Source organism: Oncorhynchus gorbuscha, linkage group LG23 (assembly GCF_021184085.1).
Source record: "Oncorhynchus gorbuscha isolate QuinsamMale2020 ecotype Even-year linkage group LG23, OgorEven_v1.0, whole genome shotgun sequence".
NCBI lineage: Eukaryota > Metazoa > Chordata > Actinopteri > Salmoniformes > Salmonidae > Oncorhynchus > Oncorhynchus gorbuscha.
Genome location: NC_060195.1, coordinates 21,092,348 through 21,110,737, shown reverse-complemented (window position 1 = coordinate 21,110,737; position 18,390 = coordinate 21,092,348). Strand labels below are relative to the sequence as shown.

Here is an 18,390-nt window from a genome sequence, read left to right as displayed (position 1 = left end):
AGAGAGGGGTGGATGCTAGTTATCCGAATAGCCATGATCCTTTGTAAAGCCATTTTAGAAGAGACAAACACAATTACTGCAGCCTACTCAGTTCTCTACAACACCATTTCATCTGAAAATCCATAAATAACCAATTGTGGGCATGAAAGCAGTTCAATTTATAGAACCACTGCAATGTGTTGTATTTAAATATAGCACAACGGAATTGTACAAGCTGTGTACAGTTGTGGCCAAAAGTTTTGAGAATGACACAAATATTAAGTTTCACAGTCTGCTGCCTCAGTTTGTATGATGGCAATTTGCATATACTCCAGAATGTTATGAAGAGTGATCAGATGAATTGCAATTAATTGCAAAGTCCCTCTTTGCAATGCAAATGAACTGAATCCCCCCCAAAAAACATTTCCACTGCATTTCAGCCTCACCACAAAAGGACCAGCTGACATCATGTCAGTGATTCTCTCGTTGACACAGTTGTGAGTGTTGATGAGGACAAGGCTGGAGATCACTCTGTCATGCTAATTGAGTTCGAATAACAGACTGGAAGCTTCAAAAGAAGGGTGATGCTTGGAATCATTGTTCTTCCTCTGTCATCCATGGTTACCTGCAAGGAAACACGTGCCGTCATCATTGCTTTGCACAAAAAGGGCATCACAGGCAAGGATATTGCTGCCAGTAAGATTGCACCTAAATCAACCATTTATTGGATCATCAAGAACTTCAAGGAGAGCGTGTCAATTGTTGAGAAGAAGGCTTCAGGTTGCCCAAGAAAGTCCAGCAAGCGCCAGGCCCGTCTCCTAAAGTTGATTCAGCTGCGGGATCGGGGCACCACCAGTACAGAGCTTGCTCAGGAATGGTAGCAGGTGAAGACTTTTGGAGGATGGCCTGGTGTCAAGAAGGGCAGCAAAGAAGCCACTTCTCCAGGAAAAACATCAGGGACAGACTGATATTCTGCAAAAGGTACAGGGATTGGACTGCTGAGAACTGGGGTAAAGTCAGAATCCCCTTTCCGATCGTTTGGGGCTTCCAAAAAAAGCTTGTCCGGAGAAGACAAGGTGAGCGCTACCATCAGTCCTGTGTCATGCCAACAGTAAAGCATCCTGAGACCATTCATGTGTGGGGTTGCTTCTCAGCCAAGGGAGTGAGCTCACTCACAATTTTGCCTAAGAATTGAAGCTATTAATAAAGAATGGTACCAACACATCCTCCCGAGAGAAACTTCTCCCAACCATCCAGGAACAGTTTGGCGACAAACAATGCCTTTTCCAGCATGATAGAGCACCTTGCCATAAGGCAAAAGTGACAACTAAGTGGCTCGGGGAACAAAACATCAATATTTTGGGTCCATGGCCAGGAAACTCCCCAGACCTTAATCCCATTGAGAACTTGTGGTCAATCCTCAAGAGGCAGGAGGACAAACAAAAACCCACAAATTCTGACAAACTCCAAGCATTGATTATGCAAGAATGGGCTGCCATCAGGCTATCTAAGGTCAGGGTGTGACACAACAAGAATGGGCTGCCATCATGCTATCTAAGGTCAGGGTGTGACACAACAAGAATGGGCTGCCATCAGGCTATCTAAGGTCAGGGCGTGACACAACAAGAATGGGCTGCCATCAGGCTATCTAAGGTCAGGGCGTGACACAACAAGAATGGGCTGCCATCAGGCTATCTAAGGTCAGGGCGTGACACAACAAGAATGGGCTGCCATCAGGCTATCTAAGGTCAGGGCGTGACACAACAAGAATGGGCTGCCATCAGGCTATCTAAGGTCAGGGCGTGACACAACAAGAATGGGCTGCCATCAGGCTATCTAAGGTCAGGGCATGACACAACAAGAATGGGCTGCCATCAGGCTATCTAAGGTCAGGGCGTGACACAACAAGAATGGGCTGCCATCAGGCTATCTAAGGTCAGGGCATGACACAACAAGAATGGGCTGCCATCAGGCTATCTAAGGTCAGGGCGTGACACAACAAGAATGGGCTGCCATCAGGCTATCTAAGGTCAGGGCGTGACACAACAAGAATGGGCTGCCATCAGGCTATCTAAGGTCAGGGCGTGACACAACAAGAATGGGCTGCCATCAGGCTATCTAAGGTCAGGGCGTGACACAACAAGAATGGGCTGCCATCAGGCTATCTAAGGTCAGGGCGTGACACAAATTCATGTATTGTCAATAAAACCCTTTGACACTTATGAAATGCTTGTAATTATACTTCAGTATCCATAGTAACATCTGACAAAAATATCTAATGACACTGAAGCAGAAAACTTTGTGGAAATTCATATTTGTCTCATTCTATAAACTTTTGGCCACGACTGTATATTATCAAAATGTATGAGTTACAATATAAAACATGTATGTATGGGAATGTGTCCAGTATTTGAAGCATGAAACATTTCTGCTGCACTGCAGAAGTTATGGATATCAGTCTTAATGTGTTTACCTGCCAATGATGTTCACGCTGCCCTTTATCTTACCATTCTTTGTCATCAGATTTTGAGACTAAATACATACTGTTTTAAAAATAGCACAGTATATATATGTAGACTGAAACATACTGTACAGTGCTATTATACATGTATAGATAGTGTAGTATAAAATATATGATTTGGACTTTAAATGTCTTTTACACACAGATCTACAGCACATCACCTCAGATAGACGTACATGACAATTACAGTATGGAGATTGACAGTTGTTGTCAGTTTTAACACTTTATATTCCCTCTGGCCCTGACTTCTTGAAACCCATATTATTTACTTCCTTAATTATTTCAGTACATACTAGTCACATTTCACTACTCTAAAAGATACAAGCAAGCACTTTTGTTGTAAACAATGTGTTAACACTAATTAAACAATTGGTCTTATGACAATGGTTTATTTTGAGTTTTTCTTCATATAGCCATGACTAGAGCCGAGCCCATCATGTTACCACGTTTGTGTCACATTTCCCAGTGCATATGAAACACTTCACAACAAACATATTGCTTTTCAAGTTTCTGAATTTCCTTTACATCAGCAACCTATGGTATGTAATACAACTTGGATGTTATAGTCAGAAGTAACAATCTTTACTATGTTATTTCTCATACAGATACACACAAAGTACTGTAGACTGGTAAAGATTGCATAACGTAAGAAACCCTTTCAGCTCTATTCTGTGAAATGATGCCATACTATCCATTGTCAATATAAAATAAATACATACATCTATAGTTCATTATTGTAAACAATTAGACAGAGGGGAACATACAGCTACTGTAATGCACCTTGACTGAGTAGAATCTGTTTAAAAACTGCATACACGCTGTTAGAGTCATTGGCTTCAGTTCAGTACATTATACATCATTAATAAGCCTGCAGTCTGGAAGCAGTAGAGATGTGTTTTTAGTATGTCTTTGTTCACAGTGCTCCCTTCATGACCTCTCACACGCAGTCTACTTTCACTTGATTGTTGTTGTTTATTAAAGGGGATGGCTTGACTCTCTCCGCAGCGTCGTTGGAACTGTCAGGGAACAACAACGTCACAGTGCAAAGCGAGACAACTATCCGTTTGTACTCCCTCCGGAAGTTCTGGTTGAGCAGTCCATAGACGATGGCATTAAGGCAGCTGTTGAAGTAGGCCATGAAGTAGCTGAACACGAACAGCCACTCTGGAATCATGGGTATTACTGCGGCGGGGTTGACGGCCACTGCCAGTCCGATGAAGTTCAGCGGTGCCCAGCACACAGCAAACAGGACGAACACCACAAACATGGTGACAAAGTTCCTCACGTCATGCGGCGTGAGCCTCGGCCTGAACTCGGGCTTCACCCTCCGCCTCACCTGGATGACCAGGATCCAGATCCTCAGGTAGCAGTAGGTGACGATCATGATGGGCAGGATGAAGTGGAAGAAGACCACGGCGATGGTGTACGCTGAATTGGCCGACTGGACGAACGTACACGAATACACCCTGGGATCGTACTGCAGCGAGCCCACAAAGAAGTTGGGCACCAGGGCCACCACAGTCAACAGCCAGATGAGCAGGACATAACACAGGGAGTTCTTGTCACTGTACAGCTTGTGGTATTTAAGACTGTGACAGATGTAGCAGTAGCGGTTGATTGCGATGCCGGTGATATTGAAGATGGAGCCGATGACGCTGAGTCCCATAAGGAAGCCACTGACCTGACAGTGAATGAAGCCCAGGTTCCAGCCGTTGTTGAAGATGGAGGAGAGGACCAGAGGGTATGGGTAGAAGGCTACCACCAGGTCTGCTACAGCCAGGCTCACCACAAACACGTTGCCTGGAAAACAAAGGAACGCTCTGTTTATTTATTTTTTTAAATCTGCCTAATATCCTTATCTGAAAGGATCAGCATCTTATACCCCTCGAAACCAGTACTGTTTTGATATTTCAAGAGCTGTGTACAAGTGTTGATGTGTACATGTTGATTCCCAATGCTTTCATTTAGGATTTGAAGGGATTTGAAATGATATAAAAAACAAATCAATGGATCATATTCCCCAGTCTATACTCCCCAATGGTAACAGGTTGACTGAAATGGAATGACCTTTACTGCTCTCTTTTAGAGGGGATTTAACCACACATGGTGCTGAATCTCTGGGAAAAGTTTATCTCCTGCTTGCCCCCCCTCCACACACACACACACACACACACACACACACACACACACACACACACACACACACACACACACACACACACACACACACACACACACACACACACACACACACACACACACACACACACACACACACACACACACACACACACACGTCATTTGAGCTATTATGATCAAATAAATGTCTTAGGCTATGTCATTAATGGCACCATATTTCCTGTACCCTATTCTTTATTGGCCCTTGTCAAAAGTAGTGCACTATATAGGGAATAGGGCACCATTTTGGACACCACCATATTACCTGTCCACTGGTGACCTGGACTGGAACTTGTTTTGCTATGTCTAGCCTCATTAATGCTAATCCTGGGTAACAGTGTGCCTCTCTGTTAGCAATGGTTTGGAACCATGACGCACTGTGGGGAATACATTTATAAAAGGTCCCAAAATGTGAGGTATGCCCTAGGCCCCTTAAACTCAACTCTGGACCTCGAAGCCAATTCCACTGCCTTTTTTAATTGTTCCCTTCAAATCAGGAAGTGATTTAGACCTGGGACACCAGGTGGGTGCAATAATGATCAGGTAGACCAGAACCAGCAGGCTCCAGACCTAGTAGGGTAAGAGTTTAGTACCCCTGGCTAGTCTTGGCTCAGGCTATTTGCTCTGTTGCAGAATTACTCGCCTTAATATAGCTACTGTACTAGCTAGTCTTCATAGTGTTGAGAACTGTTATGATCAGTCTGTGGTGACCAGCCTGTGGTGACCAGCCTGTGGTGACCAGCTTACAGGAATGTCTCTTCTTTGAACAACTCCACTTATTCATTGTGGTTTCAAAAACAACAATGTTCATTTGTTCAAGTAGGACTAACTAGATCTCCGACCTACAACATATGATATAAGAATATGACATATTTTTGGAAATCGAACTCAAATGTCTGACAATGTCATAAGAATCTTCCCCACCACCGCCACCCATAAGGGCCATAAATCAATAAATCATGTGCTATGGTTATATTCATAGAATGTGCAATGTAGGTCAAGTTGGAAAGGGTCCACCCTGATGGTCATTGTAAAGCAATGCATTTCCTTCTCCATCTACATTACCTTGCAGGCATCCTCCATAGGCACCACTGAGCTAGCTCATCATTTACAACTGGAAAAGTAAATGGGAAAAGGAGTTTGAAGTTTCCTCACCTGTCTGTTGTTTTAGCTTTTTTTTTTACTCCATCACTTGAAAGCCCTGATCTCTAAAGTAAATGTAATATGTCAGGCTTGAAAATTCATTCAGCCATTTTGGCACATTGACTCACACACAACCCAAAGCACACTCCACTGGTTTCTAGTGGTAAGAAATGTCATTTGATCACCTTTTGCCATCTAGTGGACGATCTGGGAATCAGTTGGGGGATATAATTACATCAATGGATAGGTAGAATAGGTACTTCAGCTTTCTCCTCATGTGTATATCATTCCTGTAAGATGACAAATGAAGGCATGGCATGTTGGACAGGCCTTGTACATTTAAAATTCATCTTCCTATGTGAATGTGTGCATGTTTTGAGCATCACCATCAACCCCCACATTCACCCACCTACATCAACACCCACATCAACACGTGCATCAACCATCCCACATCAGACCTCCCACTTCAACCCCCCCATCAAACCCCACAGCAAGAACCCCACATAACCCCCAAACAACCCCAAACCTCAAACCCCCACGTCAACCCCACATCAACACCAAAGCTCCACATATCAAGCCCATATTCATTTCCCAATGGTCTGTTCCTCCAATCAACACCCACATCAAACCCCAAATAAACCCCTACATCAAGTCACATATCAACCCCAGACATCAACCCCCACATTGACATCAAAGCCCCACATATCAACCCCCACATCAACGACTAAACATCAACCCCCACATAAACCTTCCCCCACATCAACTCACATATCAACCCCAGACATCAACCCCCACATTGACATCAAAGCCCCACATATCAACCCCCACATCAACCACTAAACATCAACCCCCATATCAACTCCCCTACATAAACCGCCCCCACATCAACCCCTCCACATCAACTACCCACGTCACTCCCCTACATCAACCCCCTATCAACCCATCTACATCAGCCCCCACATCAACCCCCAAATAATCCCACCACATCAACGCCAACATCAACCCCCAAATCCCCCCTCCAACATCCATCCCCCATCAACACCCCAACATCAGCCCCACATCAATTCCCCAACATCAGCCCCCACATCAATTCCCCAAATCAACCACCCCCATCACCCCCACATCAACCTCTCCCAAATCAACCCCACCACACCCCCAAATAAACCATCCACATCAACCCCCACATCAACCCCTCTCACATCAACCCCCACATCAAGCCCCTCCACAACAATCCCCACATCAACCTTCTCCACATCACCCCCCACATCAACCCCCTCATCAACCCCTCCACATAAACGCCCCCAACATCAACCCACCACATTGGGTGGCAGGGTAGCCTAGTGGTTAGAGCGTTGGACTAGTAACCGATAGGCTGCAAGTTCAAACCCCCAAGCTGACAAGGTACAAATCTGTCGTTCTGCCCCTGAACAGGCAGTTAACCCACTGTTCCTAGGCCGTCATTGAAAATAAGAATTTGTTCTTAACTGACTTGCCTGGTTATATAAAGGTTAAAAATAAATAAATAAATAAACATCAACTCCCCACCCCCATCAATCGCCCCCAACATCAACCTCCACACCAACCACCACATCAACTCCCCCACATCAACCCTCCCAAATCACCCCCCACATCAACACTGCTACATCAACCACTCCATATCAAGCCCCAACATCCAACCCACCACATTGGGTGGCCCGAGTGGTTAGAGCGTTGGACTAGTAACCGATAGGCTGCAAGTTCAAACCCCCAAGCTGACAAGGTACAAATCTGAGGCTCCCAACATCAACCCCCACATCAGCCCCCTCATCAACCCCTCCACATAAACTCCCCCAACATCAAGCCCCATATCAACTCCCCCAACATCAAGCCCCACATTCTACCCACCACTGCGACTTGTATGCTCTAGTCGGCTGGCCCTCGCTACATATTCGTCGCCAGACCCACTGGCTTCAGGTCATCTACAAGTCCATGCTAGGCAAAGCTCCGCCTTATCTCAGCTCACTGGTCACGATGGCAACACCCATCCGTAGCACGCGCTCCAGCAGGTGTATCTTATTGATCATCCCTAAAGCCAACACCTCATTCGGCCGCCTTTCGTTCCAGTACTCTGCTGCCTGTGACTGGAACGAATTGCAAAAATCGCTGAAGTTGGAGACTTTTATCTCCCTCACCAACTTCAAACATCAGCTAGCTGAGCAGCTAACCGATCGCTGCAGCTGTACATAATCTATTGGTAAATAGCCCACCCATTTTCACCTACCTCATCCCCACAGTTTTTATTTATTTACTTTTCTGTTCTTTTGCACACCAATATCTCTACCTGTACATGATCATCTGATCATTTATCACTCCAGTGTTAATCTGCAATATTGTAATTATTCGCCTATCTCCTCATGCCTTTTGCACACATTGTATATAGACTCCCCTTTTTTTCTCTACTGTGTTATTGACTTGTTAATTGTTTACTCCATGTGTAACTCTGGGTTGTCTGTTCACACTGCTATGCTTTATCTTGGCCAGGTCGCAGTTGCAAATGAGAACCTGTTCTCAACTAGCCTACCTGGTTAAATAAAGGTGAAAAAAAAATAAATATTAATAAAAATAATAAAAAAAAACCCCACCCCCACACATCAACTCTGCTACATCAACCACTCCATATCAACACCCCCAACATCAATCCCCCCAACTCAGCCCCCTCATCAACCTTCCCAACATCAACCCCTGAACTGACCTTGGAAAGGTTGCATCCTATGACAGGGCCACGTTGAAAGTCACTGAGCTATTCAGTAAGGCAATTCTATTGCCAATGTTAGTCTATGGATATTGCATTGTTGTGTGCTCAATTTGTTTTTACACCTGTCAGCAACGGGTGTGGCTGAAATAGCCGAATCCACTCATTTGAAGGTGTGTCCACATACAAATATATATTAACACACTCATCATTTGAACTACTGGTCATCTCTGTTTCATGCTCTACTATGATGAAGAAGACTCATACTCTCAAACATCAACAGGCCGAAAACAGATACCATGCTATAACTCTGCAGTTGCTTTGCTACAGATACAGTAAATAACAAAAGATTTCTACAACATGATAAAACAAGTGGCATGATACAGAATATGATGTCTTCGAACCTCCCATGGAGACAATCTAGATGTCTTTTCCCTAAAATTCATGAGGGATTGTTTTGTTTGGAAATAATCATTCAATATTTGATATCTTTATGATACATTACTTTGGAAATAATCATTCAATGTTTTATGTCTTTATGATACATTACTTTGGAAATAATCATTCAATGTTTTGTCTTTATGATACATTACTTTGGAAAGAATCCTTAAATGTTTTACATCTTCATGATAAATGATATAACTTGGATTCAATGATCAGTTTTCCTAATTTGACAACCTCTTTTTGACGCTGCAGTGAAAGTGAGTGAAAGAGAGGCTTAAGGGATGGGTTCAATCTGTACCGCGGAAGTATCGCTTAAGATCTGCATTAAAATGTCATGGTCATTTCTGATGAAGTCGACATATGCAGTGTTTACTGTGATAGCTGTGTCTCCGCGAACGTGGGATCATTGCCTTTACATTTACATCGAGCTTTAACGGGGATAAACAAACATAACAAAAATATACAGAAATAAAAACAACAAGAAATGAAGAAATGTTGGGAACAGTATTTATATACACAGTACAAAATCCAATGGCAAAATTGATGGAATTGCAAGAAATTAACAACCATAATAACAAAGCAAAAACAGTCATAAAAACAGTCATAAAAACAGTCATAAAATAAAGAAAACAGAAATGTTACATTTACATAAGTATTCAGACCCAGTACTCAGTACTTTGTTGAAGCACCTTTGGCAGGGATTACAGCCTCAAGTCTTCTTGGGTATGACACTACAAGCTTGACATACCTGCATTTGGTGGGTTTCTCCCATTCTTCTCTGCAGATCCTCTAAGCTCTGTCAGGCTGGATGGGGCATGTCGCTGCACAGCTATTTTCAGGTCTCTCCAGAAATGTTCGATCGGGTTCAAGTCCAACCTTCCAACACCCCAGTCTGAGGTCCTAAGAGCTCTGGAGCAGATTTTCATTAACAAAACTGTACTTTGCTCTGTTCATCTTTCCCTCGATCCTGACTAGTCTCCCAGTTCTGGCTGCTGAAAAACATCCCCACAGCATGATGCTGACACCACCATGCTTCACCTTAGGGATAGTGCCAAGGTTTCCTCCAGACCTACCGCTTGGCATCCAGGCCAAAAGGTTCAATCTTGGTTTCATCAGACCAGAGAATCTTGTTTCTCATGGTCTGAGAGTCTTTAGGTGCCTTTTGGCAAACTCCAAGCTGGCTGTCATGTTCCTTTTACTGAGGAGTGTCTTCTGTCTGGCCACTCTACCATAATGGCCTGATTGGAGTGCTTCAGAGATGGTTGTCCTTCTGGAAGGTTCTCCCATCACCACAAAGGAACTCTGGAGCTTTGTCAGAGTGACCATCGGGTTCCTGGTCACCTCCCTGACCAAGGCCCTCCTCTCCCTGATTGCTCAGTTTGGCCAGGCAGCCAGCTCTAGGAAGAGTCTTGGTGGTTCCAAATGTCCTCCATTTAAGAATGAAGAAGGCCACTGTGTTCTTGGGAACCTTCAATGCTGCAGAAGTTTTTGGTACCCTTCCCCAGATCTGTGCCTCAACACAACCCTGTCTCGGAGCTCTACCTTCAACCTCATTGCTTGGTTTTTGCTCTGACATGCACTGTGAACTGTGGGACCTTATATAGACAGGTGTGTGCCTTTCCAAATCATGTCCAATCAATTGAATTTACCACCGGTGGACTCCAATCAAGTTGTAGAAACATCTCAAGGATGACCAATGGGAACAGGAGGCACCTGAGCTCAATTTCGAGTGTCATAGCAAAGGGTCTGAATACTTCTGTAAATTAGGTATTTCAGTTTTTTATTTGTAATGAATTTGCAAAAAATGACTGTTTTTGCTTTGTCTTTATGGGGTATTGTGTGTAGATTGTTGAGTAAAATTCTTTATTTATTAATCATTTTTAGAATAAGGCTGTAAAGTAACAAAATGTGGAAAAAGGGAAGGGGTCTGTCGCTCTGGATAAGAGCGTCTGCTAAATGACTTAAATGTAAATGTAATGTAAATGAATACTTTCTGAATACACTGTAAATATGTGAATGTTGTGAATGGATAGTACGTGCACTATGTGAATAGAAAATGTGTTTACAGCAGTAGTTATATAGAATGAGCCTTGACTAGAATACAGTATATACATATAAAATGGGTAAAACAGCATGTAAACATTATTAAAGTGACCAGTGTTCCATGACTATGTACATAAGGCAGCAGTCTCTAAGGTACAGGGTAGAGTACCTGGTGTTAGCCTGCTAGTAACAGTGTCTAAGGTTCAGGGTAGGGTGCTGGGCCGAGGCTGACTAGTGATGACTATTTAACAGTCTGGTGGCCTGGAGATAGAAGCTGTTTTTCAGTCTCTTGGCCACAATTTTGATGCACCTGTACTGTCTCCACCTTCTAGATGGTAGCGGGGTGAACAGGCCGTGGCTCAGGTGGCTGAGGTCCTTGATGATCTTCTTGGCCTTCCTGTGACACTGGGTGCTGTAGTTAGGCAGGTAGCCCCCAGTGATGCATTGGTTGTGACCGCACCACTCCCTGGAGAGTCCTGCGGTTGCGGGTGGTGCAGTTGCCATACCATGCCGTGCTACAGGATCTGTAGAAGTTTGTGAGGGTCTTAGATGATGTCCAGCAGAACAGTAGTAATCTCGTCTACATAACAATGACTGTCAACACTCAGCAGAGCCTAAATCATTCATTTGGATATACAGTACCAGTCAAAAGTTTGGACACACCTACTCATTCAAGGGTTTTTCTTTATGCCAAGAGTGTGCAAGCTGTCATCAAGGCAAAGAGTGGCTACTTTGAAGAATCTCAATATATAAAATAGATTTAGATTTGTTTAAGACTTTTTTGGTTACTACATGATTCCATATGTGTTATTTCATAGTTTTGACGTCTTCACTATTATTCTACAATGTAGAAAAAGTAAAAGTAAAGAAAAACCCTTGAACGAGTAGGTGTGTCAAAACTTTTGACTGGTACTGTACATGTTATTCAATCATTGCACCCACACTGCCCGCGCACGTCAATGAGCATCTGGGTAGCCAGGCACTAAAATAGAACTTGGTTATTTTGTGATGCTTGACGCGCTGCAAGTCTCGCCTTTCCCATCTCCTCATTGGTTTTTAGGAGCATATACCCACGTGGGTGATTGAAAGATGAAGTGAGGTTCATACTCAGTCCAGTTGGTAGTGGTAATGCACCTTAAAGTTGATTGCCAACCGCAATATAACGTCCAAAGAAGAAGAAGACTGAAGGAGGAGAGACGACCAGAAACAAACTCGGTTTACCCTTTTATCTGTGGATTCATTGTCGAAGTAAAGGACCTTGTGCATTTCAGGTATTATAACAACCCAATGTTTATATCCCAGGACAAATTAGCTAGCAACAGCAAGCTAGCTAGCTAAATTGTTATAAATGTTTAATGCTTTTCGACCTGTCCGCAAATTAATACAATTGGTTCAGAGTTCGTTTTGATATTTCAACATGCGTGTCCTGATCACGTCTGGTGTGGGTGGACAAAATCAACATGCGCACAATGACGCACGTGGACACGCGTGCGAGCAGTCTGGTCAGCATGTTAGCCTCAACAGTTTTGGCTCCAGGACACTGTAGGCTTGCCAGACTAATCATAATGCATTGTATCCCTAACAGATGCATCACATATACTGTACTTAACTACTTCCTTGTTCTTCTTGTACTGCGGAGACAAGATAGTTCATAGATTAAAGTCATTAAACGTTTTTTGGTAAATTTGCATTAAAAAACAGGAACAAGAATAATAAATCAATAGTAGTGGGACAAAAATGATAATCTATAATAATCATACCGAATAAGATGCAACAGTTTGACAGAGAGCTCAACAGGCCATGTGAGTGTGGAATGGAAACAGGGATTCTAGGTCCTCCACTGTAATAGAGGTGGCGTGGTGCTGGAGTTCCACTCCAATCACATCAAGTGGAGTTGGAGTCCCACTATTTAACATAAACTGTAGATGTGTAATGTGTAACAGAGTTCCCCTTGAATGAGCAGTGAGCTTCAGTTGATATGACTGCCCCAGGCACCCAATTCACATCAGACCCACTAAGAGAGACTGGGAGAGAAGAAAGCAGTAGAGAACAGCTCTACTCTACACTACTCTGCTCTACACTGCTCTGCTCTTCACTACTCTGCTCTGCTCTACACTACTATGCTCTGCTCTGCTCTACACTACTCTGCTCTGCTGTACTCTACTCTACTCCACTCTGCTCTGCTCTATTCTGCTCTACACTACTCTGCTCTACACTACTCTGCTCTACTCACACTACTCTACTCTGCTCTACACTACTATGCTCTACTCACACTACTCTGCACTACACTACTCTGCTCTACACTAATCGGCTCTACACTAATCGGCTCTGCTGTACTCTATACTACTCTGCTCTGCTGTACTCTGCTGTACTCTACTCTGCTCTACACTACTCTGCTCTACTCACATTACTCTACTCTACACTACTCTGCTCTGCTCTACACTACTATGCTCTGCTCTACTCTACAGTACTCTGCTCTGCTCTACACTACTATGCTCTGCTCTACACTACTCTGCTCTGCTCTACACTACTCTGCTCTGCTCTACACTACTCTGCTCTGCTCTACACTACTCTACTCTGCTCTACACTACTCTGCTCTACACTAATCGGCTCTGCTGTACTCTGTACTACTCTGCTCTGCTGTACTCTGCTCTACTCTACTCTGGTCTACACTACTCTGCTCTACTCACATTACTCTACTCTACACTACTCTGCTCTGCTCTACACTACTATGCTCTGCTCTACACTACTACGCTCTGCTCTACTCTACAGTACTCTGCTCTGCTCTACACTACTACACTCTGCTCTACACTACTATGCTCTGCTCTACACTACTCTACTCTGCTCTACACTACTCTGCTCTGCTCTACAATACTCTGCTCTGCTCTGCTCTACACTACTCTACTCTGCTCTACACTACTCTGCTCTGCTCTACACTACTCTGCTGTACTTTACTCTACACTGCTCTGCTCTACACTACTCTGCTCTACACTACTCTATGCTCTACTCTGCTCTACTCTGCTGTACTCTACACTACTCTGCTCTGCTGTACTCTACTCTACTCCACTCTGCTCTGCTCTATTCTGCTCTACACTACTCTGCTCTACACTACTCTGCTCTACTCACACTACTCTACTCTACACTACTATGCTCTGCTCTACACTACTATGCTCTGCTCTACACTACTACGACCTGCTCTACACTACTCTACTCTGCTGTACTTTACTCTACACTGATCTGCTCTACTCTGCTCTGCTCTACTCTACTCTGCTCTCCACTACTCTGCTCTACACTACCCTGCTTTACTCTACACTACTCTGCACTACTCTGTTCTACTCTACTCTACTCTACTCTACTCTACTCTACTCTACTCTACTCTACTCTACTCTGCTCTGCTCTGCTCTGCTCTGCTCTATTCTGCTCTACACTACTCTGCTCTGCTGTACTCTACTCTACTCTGCTCTGCTCTACACTACTCTGCTCTACACTTCTCTACCTTTCTCTGCCCTACACTACACTACACTACTCTGCTCTACACTACTCTACTTTTCTCTGCTCTACACTACACTACTCTACTTTTCTCTGCTCCACACTACACTACTCTACTTTTCTCTGCTCTACTCTACACTACTCTGCTCTACTCTACTTTTCTCTGCTCTACCCAGATACTTTTGTGTTTTGTTGTTTTGCTCAGTGCAAAACAAAACAGATGCTCAGTTCTTCTAACTTGATCTCAAATGACATGTACCATTTCCAAGGTCTCTCCCTTGGTTGTGGCGCTGTATACAGAGGAACAGCAGAACCTTAAGCTACATATTAGTTCCATAAGCGGACGGTGCGTGAGGTGAGCTGATGCATTGGTTATTGTCAGAGTGACGCTGTAGTTACCCAGGGTGTGTTAAGATCATTCTTACCAAGCAGCCCATGCTGACTAATGCAAACAGACAGTGGTGGCACAGTATACAGAGTCTCACGAGCTTAATTTGTTTAATAGAAAAAAGAGACAGCGTGGGGCGCGGGCGGAGCAACTGTGGCGTGTCATTCAGGAACAATGAGAGTGCAATTAGGTTCTAAATACATGCTTGGTTGGGGCTTTGTTGGAGACATTATGTGGCTGTGGCAGGGTGTGTGTTTTGAGTCTAGTGGGAGGGAGTGTCTGCTCTGGTCATTATGTATTCCTCTGTGGACCAGGGGGACAGTTTCACAGCACACTGGACAAACAGAATGAACAGGAGGCTAATGGGAGTGTTGGTGGGTAGGGGGGAAGGGGGGCCCCAGAACATACAGTAGATACTGGAGGAAGGAATGGTGGTGGAGACAGAACGATAGCGGTACGTACCAACCAACTACCTTATATGGTGTATCTTTAGAATGAAACATCACAGGCCAAAGTAAAGATAGTGCCTAAAAAAAGAAAAACAAATGCCTACTCATCCTGAGAAAATAACATTGTCTTATAAGGTCTCATTCAGTTAATGAAGTGTAGCTGTCCAGATGGGAAATACTGCTAGACCTTACCTCCAGGTCTAATGTCACATGGCCACGGGATCGATGAATGAATCAATGAAATACATGCAAAGACACAAGAACAAAACCATAATGACCTCTGCCACTCCTTGTCTCTCATATGCAGAGAAAGAGAGAGAATTTGTGAATTTTTATGAGGATCCCCATTAGCTAATGCCTTAACATTAGCTAATCTTCCTGGGGTCCAACACCAATTAATAAGACATTACAAACAATCACAAATTATGACTTTACAAACATTTAACAAATAGACAATACAGACAATTAAAATACCTGAAAGGAAACACATTTAACATTCAGTTGATACTTTCTATTTCCTGTCCAGTCATATGGTCTATCACATTAGATGTTCTTTCTATTTCCTGTCCAGTCATATGGTCTATCTCATTAGATGTTCTTTCTATTTCCTGTCCAGTGATATGGTCTATCTCATTAGATGTTCTTTCTATTTCCTGTCCAGTCATATGGTCTATCACATTAGATGTTCTTTCTATTTCCTGTCCAGTGATATGGTCTATCTCATTAGATGTTCTTTCTATTTCCTGTCCAGTGATATGGTCTATCTCATTAGATGTTCTTTCTATTTCCTGTCCAGTGATATGGTCTATCTCATTAGATGTTCTTTCTATTTCCTGTCCAGTGATATGGTCTATCTCATTAGATGTTCTTTCTATTTCCTGTCCAGTCATATGGTCTATCTCATTAGATGTTCTTTCTATTTCCTGTCCAGTGATATGGTCTATCTCATTAGATGTTCTTTCTATTTCCTGTCCAGTGATATGGTCTATCACATTAGATGTTCTTTCTATTTCCTGTCCAGTGATATGGTCTATCTCATTAGATGTTCTTTCTATTTCCTGTCCAGTCATATGGTCTATCACATTAGATGTTCTTTCTATTTCCTGTCCAGTCATATGGTCTATCACATTAGATGTTCCTTCTATTTCCTGTCCAGTCATATGGTCTATCACATTAGATGTTCTTTCTATTTCCTGTCCAGTGATATGGTCTATCTCATTAGATGTTCTTTCTATTTCCTGTCCAGTGATATGGTCTATCACATTAGATGTTCTTTCTATTTCCTGTCCAGTGATATGGTCTATCTCATTAGATGTTCTTTCTATTTCCTGTCCAGTCATATGGTCTATCTCATTAGATGTTCTTTCTATTTCCTGACCAGTGATATGGTCTATCTCATTAGATGTTCTTTCTATTTCCTGTCCAGTGATATGGTCTATCTCATTAGATGTTCTTTCTATTTCCTGTCCAGTGATATGGTCTATCTCAATAGATGTTCTTTTATTTTTTTCTTAATGGTTGATTTACTTTTTTACCTGAGAAATATGGATTGGTAAAGAGTTCCATTCAGCTATGGCTCTATATAAAACTGTAGATTTAAGATGATTTGTCCTTGGCTTGGGTTGTCTTAGATGCCCTGAATTTACCTGTCTGGTTTGGTGGTTATGCATGTTTCATTTTTTAATTGAACCTTTATACGGATAGAGCAATGAAGAGCTAATCTGGCAGCCCTGTTTCAGGAGATTTGAAGCTTTTTTAATATATTTCTTTGCTGCAGATGACCATATAACTGGACAGAACTCTAAGTGTGATAGGACCAGGGATTGACCATATAACCAGACAGAACTCTAAGTGTGACAGGACCAGGGATTGACCATATAACCAGACAGTAGTCTAAGTGTGATAGGACCAGGGATTGACCATATAACCCGACAGTAGTCTAAGTGTGATAGGACCAGGGATTGACCATATAACCAGACAGTAGTCTAAGTGTGATAGGACCAGGGATTGACCATATAACCAGACAGTAGTCTAAGTGTGATAGGACCAGGGATTGACCATATAACCAGACAGTAGTCTAAGTGTGATAGGACCAGGGATTAACCATATAACCAGACAGTACTCTAAGTGTGATAGGACCAGGGATTGACCATATAACCAGACAGAACTCTAAGTGTGACAGGACCAGGGATTGACCATATAACCAGACAGTACTCTAAGTGTGACAGGACCAGGGATTGACCATATAACCAGACAGTAGTCTAAGTGTGATAGGACCAGGGATTGACCATATAACCCGACAGTAGTCTAGGTGTGATAGGACCAGGGATTGACCATATAACCAGACAGTAGTCTAAGTGTGATAGGACCAGGGATTGACCATATAACCAGACAGTAGTCTAAGTGTGATAGGACCAGGGATTGACCATATAACCAGACAGTAGTCTAAGTGTGATAGGACCAGGGATTAACCATATAACCAGACAGTACTCTAAGTGTGATAGGACCAGGGATTGACCATATAACCAGACAGTACTCTAAGTGTGATAGGACCAGGGATTGACCATATAACCAGACAGTAGTCTAAGTGTGATAGGACCAGGGATGGACCATATAACCAGACAGTAGTCTAAGTGTGATAGGACCAGGGATTGACCATATAACCAGACAGAACTCTAAGTGTGATAGGACCAGGGATTGACCATATAACCAGACAGTACTCTAAGTGTGATAGGACCAGGGATTGACCATATAACCAGACAGTAGTCTAAGTGTGATAGGACCAGGGATTAACCATATAACCAGACAGTACTCTAAGTGTGATAGGACCAGGGATTGACCATATAACCAGACAGTACTCTAAGTGTGATAGGACCAGGGATTGACCATATAACCAGACAGTAGTCTAAGTGTGATAGGACCAGGGATTGACCATATAACCGGACAGTAGTCTAAGTATGATAGGACCAGGGATTGACCATATAACCAGACAGTAGTCTAAGTGTGATAGGACCAGGGATTGACC

At 43.1% G+C, this 18,390-nt stretch overlaps 1 protein-coding gene across 1 annotated transcript in view; it reads right to left on the bottom strand.

The window, feature by feature from the left end:
* Window positions 1–2,110: 2,110 nt before the first annotated feature.
* LOC124011147 (melatonin receptor type 1A-A-like) overlaps window positions 2,111–18,390 on the bottom strand; it is a 36,189-nt gene continuing 19,909 nt past the window's right edge. Inside the window, exon 2 of the mRNA XM_046324211.1 lies at window positions 2,111–4,300. Within this exon, the coding sequence (XP_046180167.1) occupies window positions 3,438–4,300 (863 nt within the window). The 3' untranslated portion in view covers window positions 2,111–3,437. The remainder of the gene's footprint in view (window positions 4,301–18,390) is intronic.